Source organism: Nomascus leucogenys, chromosome 18 (assembly GCF_006542625.1).
Source record: "Nomascus leucogenys isolate Asia chromosome 18, Asia_NLE_v1, whole genome shotgun sequence".
Lineage (NCBI taxonomy): Eukaryota > Metazoa > Chordata > Mammalia > Primates > Hylobatidae > Nomascus > Nomascus leucogenys.
Genome location: NC_044398.1, coordinates 70,915,228 through 70,933,217, shown reverse-complemented (window position 1 = coordinate 70,933,217; position 17,990 = coordinate 70,915,228). Strand labels below are relative to the sequence as shown.

Here is a 17,990-nt window from a genome sequence, read left to right as displayed (position 1 = left end):
AAAACTTGAGCACAGCTGATCTCTATCTAGTATTTAATTTCCTGTTTTTCTGTTGTACTCCTCAGTGGGGTAATAGCAATCCAGCTTTTCTTTTGAATAGGATGAAGATATTTCTGTGGTAGGTTTTTATATTAATTATGCATATATCCCCTTCCAGAGATATGGAGAATTGTGATTATTACCCAGGTGATTCCTTTATTTTTTCCAAAGGAGTAAAATGTGATGGTACTAATCGTAATTCATTCTGAGATGTTTGTTTACAGACCCATTATCATAAAGAAGAAAACAGGCTTAGAAAATATTTTGTTAGGAAAGCTTTCCAAAGAAGATACAAAAAACATTATTAATTAAAATACGGTTGTTTTGTAAATAAACTGATTAAAATAGCTTGTCAGAAAATAATCATAACTAGAGAAAGTAAACATGTTACTTTTATTTGATAGCTTATGTTGATCAGTAAACCTTACTAAACACTCTTGGCTACACTAGTGCTTTGTTAAATCCATGTGCCTAAGATCCTCATTTTAGGATATTTAATGGTGAAAGTATCCAAATAGAAAATAGGCACTCCTCTTTTAAATAATAGGAGAGGTGTCTTAGTTAGAAAAGCTCTGACATAGTTCCATATCAAAGGTGAAATAGATGTCCTATGTGTATATTATTATGAAACACAAATGAATTTGAGAGGTATTTGGCTTATCCTCCTTTTAAGCACCTTGACTCCTAAACTATCAGAAGTAGACAACTATTCTATTTTTAAATTAACTTAGAAAAGGTGTTCTTACACCACAATAATGTGTTTATTCAGATTTCCTTTGGGAAAGAAGACCAATCCAAATGTAAATAATTCAAGCTGGAAAGTTGTTAATAAGCTTAATTAATTCAGTTCCTTCTGACTTGAAATTTATGGTAATTGAGGGATTAGCTAAAATACAGCTTTCTCTCGTCAGGAGGAGCAAGTTTATGTAGAACAGTATAGCATAAATCAGGCTTTGGGAGAATACTTAACTGCTTAAAAGTAATTATTTAAAACAGGTTATTTTAACAGAGTACTTCAGCAGTGCTAGTATCTAGAAATATCTAGAATTGCTGCAATTAGGAATAATTATTTAAAAGCAATTTCTACTGTGTAACAGATTTATTAGATTTTCTCCAGATTATTTTAGAAGTGATGAATTTGTATTTTCCTTTAAACTTTCTGTAATGCATAGTGTTTATGAATTCAGTTCTTCTTCTACTGTAATCTAAATTGATGAGGGTTTGCTTTATTTCCAGAATTAAAGAATACTGGAATTAAGAAAATAGAATGTTTTAGAGAAAAATGTAAATTCCAGGTGAACATTACTAAGCTGAGTCAGGCTATACATAAAGAACACATATTCTTCCAGATTGTTCTCTTAGGAAACAGACCCCAGGGAGAGTGTTCCCCCCGCCACACTATCAGCTAAACACCGTTTCCCCTTCTGCTGTATTACTGGTCCAGCTAAAGACAATTGAAATGATCTTGTCTTACATTCCCATGTGTTCTTTGCTTCTATTCTCAGTTGAAGGTGATCGGTAGGAAATGTGGCGAAATGAGAAGAAGAAAACCAAGATAGGAAGGCATAATCAATTGGAAGCCATAAATAAGGATGGTTTCACAGTTAGTAGATATTTACTTTGGGAAAACAATAATTAATTAAATTCAGCAGTTTGCTAGTGAAAGCCAGTGGTTTTACTGCCAAAATTATTTAATGAAGATTATTGAGAGTAGGAAAAGTAAATTTGATTCCACACAATGACATATACAAAAATATTCTTAGCAGCTTTATTCAGAATAGCCCAAATTGGAAGCAACCCACATGTCTGTCAATAGGAGAATGGGTAACTAGTGATGCGTTTATATGGTATAATACTACACAGTAGCAAAAAGACAAGCTACCAATATATGTACCAGGTACAAAAGAGTAATCCTGTGTAATTCCATTTATGTGAAGTTTAATAGCAGACAAAAATAATAGTTGGTGATAAGTTAGAGTAAAGCTACCTTGGGAGGGGTATATTCTTGGAAGGAGCACATGGGAATCTTATGTGGTGTTGGAAATGTTCTGTGTCTTGATCTTGGTAGTGACATGGATGTATACATACGTGAAAAATCATCAAGATTAATGTACTTTGTATACTTTTTATATGTTAACCCTCACTAAAATATGAACGTTATTACTATTATTTAGCAACATACTATATTTAAAAGGTAACTCAACTAAGTGTAAGTAAATTCAAATCGTAGACCACCTTAAGCTAAGATATAACAAAATAAAGATATGCTAATTTACTTTCTCAGGTTCGTATCTTATATTTTACTACATATACTGTCCAGCCCCCTCTAATTTGATAGTTGTTTAAAAGGATTGATATTTTATATATTTTTTTCCAAAATTCAAGAAATAATTATACAAAAATCTCAGTTCAGATGAAAATGTGGTTCATTTTAAGGAACAATGGCCTCATGTTACAATAATTTTATTTTCCAGGTGGTTTGGGAACATTCCATGCCCTTCTAAATACAGCTGTACATGTAGTCATGTATTCCTACTATGGACTTTCTGCGTTGGGACCAGCCTACCAGAAGTATTTGTGGTGGAAAAAATATTTGACATCATTACAGCTTGTGAGCAATTAATTGCCTTTAAAACCATATACGAAGCAACTAGAGTCACTTGTTTTCACTGTGAACTAGGATACTAGTTAAATAAAGAAGAAAGACAAAACAATAGGGGTAGAGAGTCTGGCCCCTACATGATATGCCATCATGGTTCTTAATATGTTAGATGAACTTTGGTAACCAAGAGGCTCAGACAGTTAAACAAGCATGTGTAGTTTTATGCCATCTTTATACTATTTTATGCATTTATACAAGAATAAATACATTTGTGATTAAAATAACTCCAAAGTTATATGACCATCAATAGGCATAATACCTATTAGAAATTAGAAATTCCATTAGATCTAAATGACCTTGAGGGAATGCAACTTTGAGGGAACAATGAGCCTTCCTGTGTGCTTACCTATCTAGTCCTAAGATTTATAAGTCCATCTTTCCTCTAGTTAATAAAAAGCATTGTGAGAATTAAAAATGTAGAGGGTTAGACCAACATATATGTATTACCTAAATTTGAATACTGCCCTTAAATAAACAATGTTTGAAAAAGCCAGAGGCACTCAGTTTAGACCTAATAATGTATTCTAAGCATTAATTCTCAAAATATATGATATTTAATTTTTTTGGAGACTCATTATGGGTTTGAGATGATGATTTGCTTTACATTTTATTGGTGTCTATTAAAAGGAGAATTCTGCCATCCTTGTATTTCCACATTTGCAGTCTATAATAAATTGATGTCGTATTCTGCCAGTAACACCGATGAGAAAGTATGAATTTGGTTTAGATAGCGTGGTGAAGATTAATTTTTTATTAAAATCCTGTAACTTCCTACATGAAATTTGGCACATTCATATAATGTGTTCTTCCAGGTGAGAGATTGATATTTTAATGGGTAAGGATCCTAAATCAAGATCAGAGTATTTCCTTGCAGAGTTATTTGTTGTATTTGAAGTTGGCAGCAAACTAAATGACCAACCATAAGGATATGGTAAAATAAATTATTTTAATTCATACTTTGAAATACTATGAAGTCATGAAAATTACTCACCATTGCTTCTTTAAAAAATACTATTTTCTCAAAGTAGTATATGCTCATTGCAAATACGTGAGAACACCTAATTAAGCAAAGAGAAAAAAAAATACATGTAATTCTGCCACCCAGGGATAATCACTGATGATATTTTTATTTGGTTTTCATCCAGTTTTTCTCTCAGGCATATGTGTACACCTTTTACATTATTTGTATATTATTGCATATATAATTTTGTGTTTTGTATTTAGGCTTTTTTCTCTTAGCATACTCTTAAATGTTGTACAGACTTTTTAATAACATGAAAAAATACTGATGTAGAAAAAATAGGATGGACATTTGTTCATTATATTCTCAAATATGTCAATTATACACAAACATACACATGTATAGAATGTTGAGGATACCGTTTAGCCTTCCTAAAGTTTTGTTTTCTCTTTTGCAAAATGAGAGGAATAAGTGGCTATGCTGTGGGAATGTCATAAATATACATTAAGATAATGCAAGGAAAGTTGATGATGACAAGGATAAAATGATAATAAAATAAACTGTGAAAATCTTAACCATGATTATAACTAGACAGATTGTGAGTAATTGTTGTCTGTTTCTTTATAGAGTTTTACTTTTCTAAAATTTCCACAGAACACATGTTGCTTTTTAATCAGGGAAAACATGATAACCAGAAAATCTGAATATTAGCCTAGAAAAGGTCCCTCTTGGGACTGTGTAACATGTTCTGCCCTACAGAGCCCTTGAGCACTACTAGAAGGGCCACCAGTGCTCTCTCACACCTTGTAGATTCTCTGCCTCAGCTGGCAGTTCAGACGCTTTTTTTTTTGAGATGGAGTCTCGCTCTGTCACCCAGGCTAGAGTGCAGTGGCACGATCTCGGCTCACTGCAACCTCCGCCTCCCAGGTTCAAGCGATTCTCCTGCCTCAGCCTCCTGAGTAGCTGGGACTACAGGCGCGTACCACTGCGCCTGGCTAATTTTTGTATTTTTAGTAGAGACAGGGTTTTGCTATCTTGGCCGACCTGGTCTCGAACTCCTAACCTCGTGATCCACCCGCCTCAGCCTCCCAAAGTGCTGGGATTACAGGCGTGAGCCACCGTGCCTGGCCCAGACACATTTTTATCTGTGACTGTGGAGGACAAGTGGCAGGTATAAGGACTCAGAGATGCTTTGGCTACTACAAAATTCAAGGGGCTCTAAGTAAAATGTTATTATTTTCCAAAAATTAAAATATCTGGTCCAATAACAGGACAGAATATTTGAAATTGAAATCATCCTGAAAAAAATAGGCCACATGTAGTGCATGGTCATTTCATCATAGTCAAGGACTCAAGTCAGAGACTTATAGAGAAAACCTGCTCTGTTGATTCTCTGAGTAGTAAAAAGGTTGCTGCACTGCACAGCTCCAGGGAACATTTAAATATAGACTCTGTGGTTGTGCAATTTTGCGGTTCTGAATAGTGGATCCATACTTCCAACTGGCTTTTGACATTATACCACCCATTATCACTCTCAGGGAGGCTAGATTTAAAGGTGGACTTCTCTGCCCAATAGTGCACTCTCTGCACTTTGGGAGTGCATAAACATAGATAGGTAAAGAATTGTTAACTCTTCATATCTGAATAATTTTTTTTCACATTTTCATTTCTTAGGTCCAGTTTGTTATTGTCACCATCCACATAAGCCAGTTCTTTTTCATGGAGGATTGCAAGTATCAGTTTCCAGTCTTTGCGTGCATCATTATGAGTTACAGTTTCATGTTTCTGCTGCTCTTTCTCCATTTTTGGTACCGCGCTTACACCAAAGGTCAGAGGTTGCCCAAAACTGTGAAAAATGGAACTTGCAAAAACAAAGATAACTGAAGCCCAACGTAAGTCTGTGATCGAAACTGATACATTGTCTTCCTTGACAATCAAGAGATATTTACCTATGCAGTGCATTTTGTATATTTTTCAAAACTAAGAGCTTGTATTTTTATGATAAGTTATTGGGATGTCTGATATTTGAGAGCCCGAAGCTTCCAGATAACAGTCTTCTGATAATTAGAGCCTACAGCCGCCAGAAGTTTTTTTTGTTTTTTGTTTTTTTTTTTAGCTGCTTTTAAACCTAATCCAAAGGTTTTGTTTAAAACATTTTGTTACAGTGAAAAAAAGATATGAAGCAATACAGTACTCTTCAAGGAAGTCCAATAAAGATGAAAAATATCATTAGGTATTTTGAGCACAGACAGAGATCCATGTGATACAATACATTCCTTCTGCTGGGTCTGGAAAGTCTGGAAACCAACTGTAGGCCCTGGCTTTGTCATTTATTGACTGTATTCAGAAGATACTATATTTGCTCTAGAGTTAACTCCCATTTTAGCAAGATAGCACAGGTGAAAATTGAGTGAGTTTTTGATAACTTGTCATTTAAAATCTTTAATGATAATTTTCAATGGATCTTTTCAGTAGCCATCACCAGTTTTGCTGTTAAGACTTCCTCACAACCCATTTGTTGTACAAACTGTTTCAAAGTTGCAATCCTTTGGGTTAGTACACTGATGCACTTGACACCAAGTTTCATTCAGTTGATTATTTTCAAAACAAGGTGATTTGTTTTAATGGGTTAATGAATACTTTGCTATTACTGTTTTACAATTAACTTTGTATGTCTCTGGAAAGAGATGAATTTGTCAATGTAAAAAGTATTGTGTAGTTCAGTGGGAAAAACCTGTTGTCTGTTATAGTATCATATCACTTTCTTACATTGTCATGGTTTAAATTATTATCTTGGTTAAATATGTAGGTTAGATACTTACATGTTCATATTATTGGCACACTACAGGTACTACCCTTAAATCATAAATAATATTACCTATTGTACACAGTTTCCAGATTTGGGTTAGAGTGGCTGTGAAGCAACTAGAGGCAAATTGTGGCACAGAGAATATCCAGGGGAAAATTGAATATGTAAGCAAACAGACTACATAACGGTAATAGATTATATAATTAATGTTATAGGTATACTGAACAATAAAGTATTTTCTGGAATTATGAATTAATTAACAACCTGGATTTCTGTTTCCAGACCTATAAAACCATGTAATGAAGGACTGAAATTCATTTGGCACAGGCTTTGTTTCTTTAAAATTGCTACTTTCTTTCTGTTATTTTTACATTTTCTTGTCAGAGAATCAAAACTACTAGTCAGTAGAGTTTTGTCCAAGAAATAATATTTGGACATTTGTGAATTTTTCCGTATTTTTTTCTTCTTTTATTTATACTCAATTTTGAAGCACTGTTTATGTTTGTAGGACGTTAAACAATTAGTACTTAAAGCCCCAGTTAATTTTGAACACACAGAGATACTTATTGTGCAATGCCTAAGTTTTACTCAATACCATGGCTTGTTATGTTTACACTTACCAGATTCATAAGGTTATTTGCCTTTAAGTGATCTTTTGTGATTTTACTTGATTACAGCATGAGAAGGTAAAGGTTGATAAATGGGAGTAATTACATATATATATATATATATATATATATATATATATATATATATATAATTTATTATTTTTTTTTCTGAAGCAGTTTTACTTTTGTTGCCCAGGCTAGAGTGCAATGGCACAATCTCAGCTCACTGCAACCTCTGCCTCCCAGGTTCAAGTGATTCTCCTGTCTCAGCCTCCCAAGTAGCTGGGATTACAGGCACCTGCCACCATGCTCAGCTAATTTTTGTATTTTTAGTAGGGACAGGGTTGGCCAGGCTGGTCTCGAACTCCTGACCTCAGGTGATCCTCCCACCTCGGCCTCCCAAAGTTCTGGGATTACAGGGGTGAGCCACTGCGCCTGGCCATAATTTTATATTTTTAGAAAATAAAGAATAAAGGACAAAAGAGCACAGCTAAATGAAACTGCTGCTCTAATTTATTCCACTGGAAAGGTCTCAGGACTCCTTAACTGTTTTCCAGGTTTGGCTCTTCATATCTAACCTGTGCTAAAATGAGAAGGTATGCTAGGTGCTGTTATAAATCACACCATTTCCAAAGACCCCAAGTAGTATAGAGACCAAAATGAGGCAAAAATTAAAGAGATGAAACAGGAGAGTTTATTTCTTGCATACTTGCCGACCGTCATCATACAACCTCTCCTAACCTCCCTGTAGTCTTTAAAATGTTTAACTTGCCTATAAGCTAACATGTAATAAAACACATACTCAATTATATGAATAGAAGTGGAGAGCCAGAATTCTACAAAAGAAATCACAGCTGCTAGAAGTATCCTCTGTAGAAACATCAACATGATTGTGGATCAAAATGATTTTCACTGGATATAGAATTTGTATGGGCCATATTTATTAGAGTTCTGTGTGGTCACATAGAGTTCCTGTGGGATTTCATCCCACTTTTCAGGACTTAATTTGTTTGGGTTTGCTTACCTAACAAGCAACAACAACAACAAAATAAATAGTTCCAAAATCCAGTTTATTACATAAATCTCTATGAATCCTTGAGGGCCTATATCTATATTATAAATAAATACAAATATAGATTTTTAAATATCTATGGGACTTTGCCATTTACAGCCTTAATTATAAAATTATGAGATTATATTCTCTCCATTACCCTTTATTTCTGTTAACTTTTTAAAGACTGGAACATTCTGTGGATGTTGTCAAAGTTTGAGTTTGTTTTTCCCTGTGTATTATAATAAATTTGTGGTATCGCATGTATATGTGTGTGTATTTTTCATTTTGGAATCTAGCTGCATGTATTTGCATGGGTTGGTGACTTTTAATTTGAATACTCACCAATCAAAGTTATTTTACATATTTCTTGTACACGTGCTGTGTTAATCTTTGGGATACAAAGATACCGAGAACATAATTGGGATCTCCTGGAGCTTACCAACTGGCAGATGAAATTATGTGACAGGGCAGTAGATGATAGGTGCCAGATGAGTGACAGTTCTGCCACTTAGCAGACAGGGAAGACTCTATGAAAGAATTTGAATTTGAGTTATGTGTTTAGGTTGTACAGAATTTTAAACTTGGTGGTATGTTAGTAGGCAAGGTTTTTTAAGTGGAAAGAATTAACAAAAAAGAATAATTTTGCCATCCCCACTGTCTCTAATAAGTGGGAATAGCTAATGATCACTGGTTGCTAAAACAGTTAGATGAAAGGTTGATGGGGATGGCTTGTGCTGATACGACTGAACCCACTGATCAATCTTAATGTCATTCAAAGTGGGACAACCAGGTGTTTTGTCTCATAATACACTATAATACTCTGAGGTATTCGTGGCAAAAAAAATTTTGAACTTGAATCTAATCAATCCTCTGTATCTAAACTACTAGTTACAGGAAGTACAGTATGTAAGAGTTAAAAGACACCAAGAGGGTACAATCAGCCGAGTCCAAAATGCAGGAAATTCCATAGAACAAATGACCTGGTTTCTTCGATAAATAAATGTCATTTAAAAAAAAAGAAATCCAGAGAAGGCAACTTTTGTAGATAAAAGACTTAAGATATACTAACCAAATGTCATTTGAATCCTGATTTGAACAAACCAAATCATAAAAGGACATTCTTGGAACAATTAGATATAACTGAACATGAACTAAATGTTAAAAGACAGAAATTATTAATATTAGATATTATTACTGTTTTGCAGATGTATATATTTTAAAGTCCTTATATGTGAAATACATACACTGAAGTATGTATATGTAAAATGATAGGTTGTCTGATTTCACTTTAACATACTCTAGTAAAAAGAAAAGGAGGTGTTGATAATTGTTAAAGTTGGGTAATGGGTTCACTTAATAGGAGTTTATTATACTCTTCTGTCTACTTCTGTGTATGTTTGAAATTGTCCAGTTTTTAAAAAGTAATGTATGTATTATAATGTTCTGTATAGATGTTATTTAAGTTAGAAACCAAAATGACAGAATTGACATGATTTTCACTGGTAGTCAGTCAGTATTGAGGGTGCTTACTGCATCTAAGTGTCATGAGAAACTTTAAAATGTGCTGGATGTGGTCCCTGCCCTTAAAAAGTTTACAGTACAGTTTAAAAAGACAAGCCTACATCAAATTTTAATAAAAACAAAGGTGGCATACCTGTTGACAAGTGAAAAATGTATGACAGATTTGCAAGATATGTTATCCTAATGTTAAGTAGTTACCTTTGATGAAACAAAAAATAATGTTCATCAGGACCCACTGAAGATGTTTGATGGAGGAGTAACATGATCAGCCTGGTTATGAGAGCCTCTGGAAAAGAATCCCTTCCATGGAGCCTCAGGCTCCCTGTCACCAGCATTTTCCAGTATATCCTTCTCGTAGGAAGCAGTTGGGTGTAATAGACTGTAGTTAGTGTCTGTCATTCCAAAGCATCATGTCATGTAGCTAAGTACTCTGGGGAGGGGCAGGGATACAGAGAAAATCTGCATATACCATATACCACCAGGGAAGAAGATGTCTTTGTATGCCTCCTTGGGTACCAAATACAATAGAGTCTAGGTCTGTTTCTTTCTAAAGGGCTTTCCCAGGGGTCCCACACAACAACTTCCACTTATATCTCAATGGTCAAAACTGCCTCATGGCCATCTCTGGCTGCAGGGGAAGCTGTGAACTAATTTTCTAGATGGGCACATTGTCATCTCCAACAAAATTAGATTCTATTAGAAAGAAGGTAAGAGATGATGTTTGAGTAAGCACCTGATGTAACCTCACCCACTGAGAATCCACCACCATGATGGGCCATTATTTTGCACAGAAGTACATATAATTCTTCAAGTGTCTAAATGGAAAAGTGATTGAACACACTTATTTAGGGCCAGCACTCTGCCTGGCATCAGCAAATGATTAAATCATTACTTTTGGATGAATATATATACACATAAGTTATATATAATGTATTATATATAATAGATTCAAAATGATTGATATACTAATATAATTTATATATAGTCTATATATTCAGTGTATATATTTAGCATATATTTTTCCATCAGTATGCTATTTGTATAGCCTTTGTTATCTTTATATAAATAGTATTGTTGTTTCTCAAGCTGTTACAGTTTATCTATTATTGACTAACAAATCACCCCTAAATTTGATGACTTACAGCTACATCAAGGCTACATCTCTTACCACTTTGAAGGATCAATGATTTGAGAAGATGAGTGGTTATTGTTTGGGGTTCTTGGTGCAATTGCAGCCAGACTGTGGCTTAACCAGGAACCAGGAGGTTGAGGCAGTGGGGGATGGCTGGAGATCTCTGTGTAGTCTCAAGTCCTGTCCGTGTAGTCTTTCCCCTTGGGCTACTTTGAGCTTCCTCACAGCATGGCAGTCTCAGGGAAGTCAGACCGAAGGCTTCAGGAGTAAGCATTCCAGTGAACAAATGGAAGCAGTATTGCCTTTTATAACCTAGCCATAGAAGTCAGGGAATATCACTTCCCCTGTACAAAAGCCCACCCATTTACAAGAGGAGAGGACACAGACCATGTCCCTCAATGGGAAAAATGTAAAAGCTACCTCGTAAGTACATGTAGGATGGGAGAAATATTGTACTTGGAAAATACAGTCTGCCACACAAAGTATTACCTAAAATAGACAGGAATACTTATTTTTCTCTTTAGGGGAGTTAAAGCCTATGTTTAATTCACACAGTTCTGGTTTGTATTGACTAGTTCTGTAGGTGAAAGTAAGTGCTGTTTTAATTTTTCACTAAGAAAGTGGCCCCTTGCACAGAGAAATGGACTCAGATTTGAGTATGGAGTTGAAGGTAGGTACCTAGATTAAATGAGAGCAAGGGTTATGGTTTTCTTCGTTTCAAGCAGCATAAGATACATGATGATTGGGGAGATAGAAATTCTTCCAGATGTTTCTAGCTGATACAACCACAATATAACAGGCCATACAACATGTCTTTTATACCAGGCTGCCCCAGAGAGAGGGCCAAAGGGCTCTTACTTTCCTGGCGCTGGCTCGGCATGTTCATACATTTTATTGACAGCCAGTATCATCAGGTCAGGCTGCACATGTACCTATAACTCAACAAAGTTACAAACTATAATACTCTTCAAATCTAAATATGAACATTTTTGCCTGTATTCAAACTACAGCATTATTAAAACATTGCTGCACCTTCTTTGTATTCTAGGACCTACAGGATTCAATTAGTTTGGGATGTACTCTGGTTACTAAAGGGAGAAAGCTTGATATGAGGTAAGTATCTCTAAGTGCCCAGGCCACATAAAAGGACACTCTGTACATAGTCCTTACAACTTAAATAAGAATGATACAAGCATCTGAGTATTTGAATGTGGAGATGTAAACTTGGAGCTACTGTGTTCCTTTTATTTTTTTTTTATAAGAGATGGATCTTCCTCTGTTGCCCCAGCTGGATCACGGTGGCACCTTCATAGCTCACAGTAGCCTCACACTACTGGGCTCAAGCAATCTTCCTGCCTCAGCTTCCGGAGTGGCAACATGCCTGGATAATTTTTTTTATCTTTTGTGGAGACGAGGTCTTGTTATGTAGCCCAGGCTGGTCTTGAACTCCTAGCGTCAAATGATTCTCCCACTTCAGCCTCTCAAAGCACTGGGATTACTGACAGGAGCCCCCCCTTGTAGCCTTCTATCTTAAAAGTTGTACAGATTCTGGTCAGTGTGTCTTTTGCCCATTTTGGGTTATCTTGCCCATGAATTTATGCCTTTCTTTGTATTCTTGTGGCAGCCTTCCTTGTTCAGACCTGAATAATTTTTCCTAGATTATAATATTATCCTAGATTATAATATAGTCTAGATTATATTATAATATTTGCCTAGATTATAATATTATATTATCCCTGTATAAAAGCCTTTCATCCTACTAGATGCTGTCACAAAGAGGAAGCGTGGTACACTGGTTGGGAGCACAGTCTCTGGAACCAGCTGGCCTGGTCAAATCCTGACTCTGTTTCTTGCTAGCTCTGTAACCTGGACAGCTTCTCTGTCTCTTAGTGTCCCAACTGAAAATGGAAACAATACTTCTTTATCCAGTTATTGTGGGATATTAGATGAGTTAAAACAGGGAAAACTTTTAGAGCAGTGCTTTCCTTCCAGTTATTCAGGCTAAAAACCTCAGAGTCATCCTCAGGTCCTTTCTCTCTCACTCAATGCCAAATCCAACAAGAAATCCTGCTGGCTTCCTCTCAAAGTATAACCAGAATCTGACCAATCCTGGGCCCTTATCTCATGCCTGGATTCCTGGAATAGCTTCCTATCTGACTCTCTGCTTTTGCCTTTGCTTCCCTAAAACTTCTTGTCCAAATAGCAGCCAAAGTCATCTCAACGTAAATCAGATCATGTAACTCTTTTATTCCGAACCCTACAATGGTTTCTGGTTTCACTGAGCGTAAAAACTCTGTCATTGCTTCTCTGTCCTCACCACGTACCAGTCCCCACTTTGTTCCCTCTGCTCCAGTCACACTGGCCTCCTTGCTGGTCGCTGGACCATTGTAAGTGCATTTCCATCTTAGGGTTCTTCATTTATTTTTCTCTGCCTAAGGGACTGTTCCCAAAATAACTGCTTGGCTAAACCCTTCAATTCTCTCCTGTGTTCAAATCTCACTTTTTCAGTACTGCAGCCTGCACCCTCATCTTTCTTTTTCCTGTACAGCACTTATTACCTTCTAACATGCTATACAATGCATTTAGTTACTATTAATATTATTTATTGACTGTTTTCCTCATGAGAAAGTAATCTCTTCAAGGGTAGATGATTTTGTCTATTTTGTTCACTGCAAGTGCCTAGAACAATGGCTGGCATATTACGGGAGTTCAATAACTGTTGTTGAATGAATGAATGAATGAATGAATGAAGCACTGAATAAGTATGTGCTATTATTATAAGTTCTCTTCCTCTGCTCACTCTTTAGTGGTTTAGTCAATCATTCAACAATTTGTTAAACTCCTACTATATGCCAACTGCTGTGCTAGAATATAAAAATAAAGTCAAATAATACCAATCCCCACAGAGATTTTCACTTGGATAGAGGGCAACAAACATGCAAACAAGTCCAGTGAGATATTCTGCTGTTAAACAAATAGTTTTTGTTTGTTTGCTTGTTTGTTTGTTTTGAGATGGAGTATCGCTCTGTCATCCAGGCTGGAGTACAGAGACACAATCTCAGCTCACGGCAACCTCCGCCTTCCAGGTACAAGCAATTCTCCCTGCCTTAGCCTCCTGAGTAGCTGGGATTATAGACACCTGCCATCATACCTGGCTAATTTTTGTATTTTTAGTAGTGGCAGTAAAAACTGGACCCTTTCCTTACACCACATATGATGGATTAAAGACTTAAATGTATACCCCCAAACTATAAAAACCCTGAAGGACAACCTAGGTAATACCATTCTGGACATGGGAACAAGCAAAGATTTCATGACAAAGATGCCAAACGCAATTGCAACAAAAGCAAAAATTGACAAATGGGATATAATTAAACTAAAGAGCTTCTGCACAGCAAAAGAAACTATCAAGAGTGTAAATAGACAGTTTACAGAATAAGAGAAAATTTTTAGAAACTATGCATCTAACAAAAGTCTGATATCTAGCATCTATAAGGAACTTAAACAAATGTATAAGGAAAAAAACATTAAAAAGTGGGCAAAGGACATGAACACTTTTCAGAAGAAGACATACATGTGGCCAGAAAGCACATGAAAAAAAGCTGAACATCACTGATCATTAGAGAAATACAAATCAAAATCACAATGAGATTTCATGTCACACCAGTCAGAATGACTATTATTAGAAAGTCAAGAAATAAAACAGATGCTGGCAAGGTTGCAGAGAAAAAGAATGCTTATACACTGTTGGTGGGAGTGTAAATTAGTTCAACCACTGTAAAAAGCAATGTGGTGATTCCTCAAAGAGCTAAAAACAGAACTACCATTTGATCCAGCAGTCCCTTTACAGGGTATATACCCAAAGAAATATAAATCATTCTGTCATAAAGACACATGCACATGTATGTTCACTCCAGTAGTAAAGACATGGAATCAACCTAAATGCCCACCAATGGTAGACTGAATAAGGAAAATGTGGTACAGATACACCATGGAATACATGCAGCCATAGCAAAGAACAAGATCATGCCCTTTGCAGGAACCTGGATGGAGCTGGAGGCTATTATCCTTAGCAAACTAACACAGGAACAGAAAACCAATAACATATGTTCTCACTTAAAAGTGAAAGCTAAATTATGAGAACACATGGACATATAGAGGGAACAACAGAACAACAGACACTGGGGTCTAAGGGTGAAGTCTGGGAGGAGGGAGAGGATCAGGAAAAATAATGAAAGGGTCTAGGCTTAATACCTGAGTGATGAAACAGTCTATGCAACACAGCCCCGTGGCACAAGTTTACCTGTATAACAAACCTGCACATGTACCCCTGAATTTAAAATATGAATAAATAAATAAATAAATAAATACCAAGAAGCAGCTTGTCCTTTCCTTCTGGAATCTCTGCCTGGTTCAGGCCACCTGCCTCCACTCCTGCCTCCACCATGTCCATCAGGATGACCCAGAAGTCCTACAAGGTGTCCACCTTGTGGGCCTGGTGCCCGCATCAGCTCCTCGAGCTTCTCCTAAGTGGGCAGCAGCAGCTTCCGGGGTGACCTGGGCAGAGGCTATAGTGGGGCCAGTGGCATGGAAGGCATCACCGCCATCATGGTCAACCAGAGCCTGCTGAGCTCCCTTAACTAGAGATGGACTCCAACATCCAGGAGTCTGCACCCAGGAGAAGAACCAGATCAAGACCCTCAACAACAAGTTTGCCTCCTTCATAGACAAGGTACGGTTCCTGGAGCAGCAGAACAAGATGCTGGAGACCAAGCAGAGCCTCCTGCAGCAGCAGAAGATGGCTCGGAGCAACATGGACAACATGTTCGAGAGCTACATCAATCAACAACTTTAGGTGGCAGCTGGAAACTCTGGGCCAGGAGAAGCTGAAGCTGGAGGCGGAATTGGCAACATGCAGGGGCTGCTGGAGGACTTCAAGAACAAGTATGAGGATGAGATCAATAAGCGTACAGGGATGGAGAATGAATTTGTCCTCATCAAGAAGGATGTGGATGAAGCTTACATGAACAAGGTAGAGCTGGAGTCTATTCTGGAAGGGCTGACTGACGAGATCAACTTCCTCAGGCAGCTGTATGAAGAGGAGATCTGGGAGCTGCAGTCCCAGATCTCGGACACATCTGTGGTGCTGTCCATGGGCAACAGCTGCTCCCTGGACATAGCGTCATCCCTGAGGTCAAGGCACAGTACTAGGTGATCGCCAACCGCAGCTGGGCTGAGGCTGAGAGCATGTACCAGATCAAGTATGTGGAGCTCCAGATGCTGGCTGGGAAGCACAGGGATGACCTGCGGCATGCAAAGACTGAGATCTCCTGGATGAACTGGAACATAAGCCGGCTCCAGGCTGAGACTGAGGGCCTCAAAGGCCAGAGGGCTGCCCTGGAGGCCGCCATCAGAGATGCCCAGTAGCGTGGGGAGCCGGCCGTTAAGGATGCCAACGCCGAGCTGTCTGAGCTGGAGGCCGCCCTGCAGCGGACCAAGCAGGACATGGCGCGGCAGCTGCGTGAGTACCAGGAGCTGATGAACGTCAAGCTGGCCCTGGACATCGAGATCGCCACCTACAGCTGCTGGAGGGCGAGGAGAGCCGGCTGGAGTCTAGGATGCAGAGCATGAGTGTCCGTATGAAGACCACCAGCGGCTGTGCAGGTGGTCTGAGCTCGACCTGTGGGGGCCTCACAAGCCCCGGCCTCAGCTACGGCCTGGGCTCCAGTTTTGGCTCTGGCGCGGGCTCCTGCGCTTTCAGCCGCACCAGCTCCATCAGGGCCATGATTGTGAAGAAGATTGAGACCCGCGATGGGAAGCTGGTGTCTGAGTCCTCCTGACGTCCTGCTCAAGTGAACAGCTGAGGCGGCAGCCCCTCCCAGCCTGCCACTCCTGCGGCTACCCCAGAGCACGCGAGGGAGGCGGCTGTGCAGGGGAGCACAGGGAATGGGAGACCCACCTGAGACTCAGCCCTAGCCCTCAGCCCACCCCCAGGGGAGTTTACTGCCTGGGGATCTCCCATGCTCATCTCTCCAGCTACAAAACAATTCAATTGCTTTTTTTTTTTATGGTCCAAAATAAAACCTCAGCTAGCTCTGCAGAAAGAGAAAGAAAGAAAGCGAGAAAGGAAGAAAGAAGTTTTTAGCCTGTACAATGTAGGCACAGAAAGGAGAAATAGCTCTATCTGGGCTGTGGTAGGACTTAAGCAGAGACTTTAAAGGGGAGATAATATCAGCTGCCTCATGAACAATAAGGGGATGTTTGCCAGACAGAAAATGAGGCAGAAGAGTGTGCCCAACAGGTAATTCCAGATGAGGAAAGGAAAGAAACACCCTGGCCTGAGCTTGAGGGAAATATGGAAGGTGAGCCCAGTGTTTCGGCTTTAAGAGTGCAGGACCAGGAGCAGTACTGATTGGGATAGGAGGGGCGGGGTGAATGGTGAGTTGTTTGTGGTCAGAGAAGATGCTTGATGTTATTTTTCCCGAATGTTTTAAGATTTGTTTTGTAATATAACATATGGTCTATTCTTGAGAACGATCCATGTGATGAAAAAAAGGTGTATTTTGCAGCCTTTGGATGACATGTTCTGTAATTATCTATTAGGTCCCTTTGTTCTATAGGGCAGATTAAGTCCAATATTTCTTCACTGATCTTCTTTTTGGAAGAACTCTCCCATCCTGAAAGTGGGGTGTTGAAGTCTCCAGCTAATATTATATTGTGGTCTGTCTCTTTCTTTAGCTCTCATAATATTGCTTCATACATCTGGGTGCTCCAGTGTTGAGTGCACATATATTTACAATTGTGATATCCTTTTGCTGAATTGACCCCTTTATCATTCTATAATGACCTTCTTTGTATCTTCTTATAGATTCTGTCTTGAAATCTATTTTGTCTGCTATAAGTATAGCTACTTCTGCCCTTTTTTGGTTTCCCTTTGTGTGGATTATCTTTTCTCATCGCTTTATTTTCAGTCTGTGTGTGTCATTACAGGCAAAATGTATTTCTTGTGGGCAACAGATCATTGGATCTTATTTTTTTTATTCAGCCACTCTATGTCTTTCCATTGGAACATTTACTCCATTTACATTCAATGTTATTACTGATAAGTAAGGACTTTCTTTTGTCAGTTTGTTATTTGTTTTCTAATTGTTTTGTAGTCTCTCTTCCTTCCTGACTTCCTATTAGTGAAAGTTATTTTCTGTGG

At 38.0% G+C, this 17,990-nt stretch overlaps 1 protein-coding gene and 1 pseudogene across 2 annotated transcripts in view; both read left to right on the top strand.

Moving 5' to 3' along the window:
• ELOVL7 (ELOVL fatty acid elongase 7) overlaps positions 1 to 11,899 on the top strand; it is a 38,212-nt gene extending 26,313 nt beyond the window's left edge. Inside the window, exons 4-6 of one of the 2 annotated variants that reach the window (XM_030798629.1) lie at positions 2,514 to 2,650; positions 5,337 to 5,554; positions 11,835 to 11,899. In XM_030798629.1, coding sequence (XP_030654489.1) covers positions 2,514 to 2,650; positions 5,337 to 5,546 — 347 coding nt within the window. In that variant the 3' untranslated portion in view covers positions 5,547 to 5,554; positions 11,835 to 11,899. Of the gene's footprint in view, positions 1 to 2,513; positions 2,651 to 5,336; positions 7,252 to 11,834 lie in introns of those variants that run through there. The other variant, XM_030798630.1, reaches the window with a different exon arrangement.
• A 3,290-nt stretch (positions 11,900 to 15,189) lies between these two features.
• LOC100591102 lies at positions 15,190 to 16,626 on the top strand (annotated as a pseudogene).
• Positions 16,627 to 17,990: the final 1,364 nt, after the last annotated feature.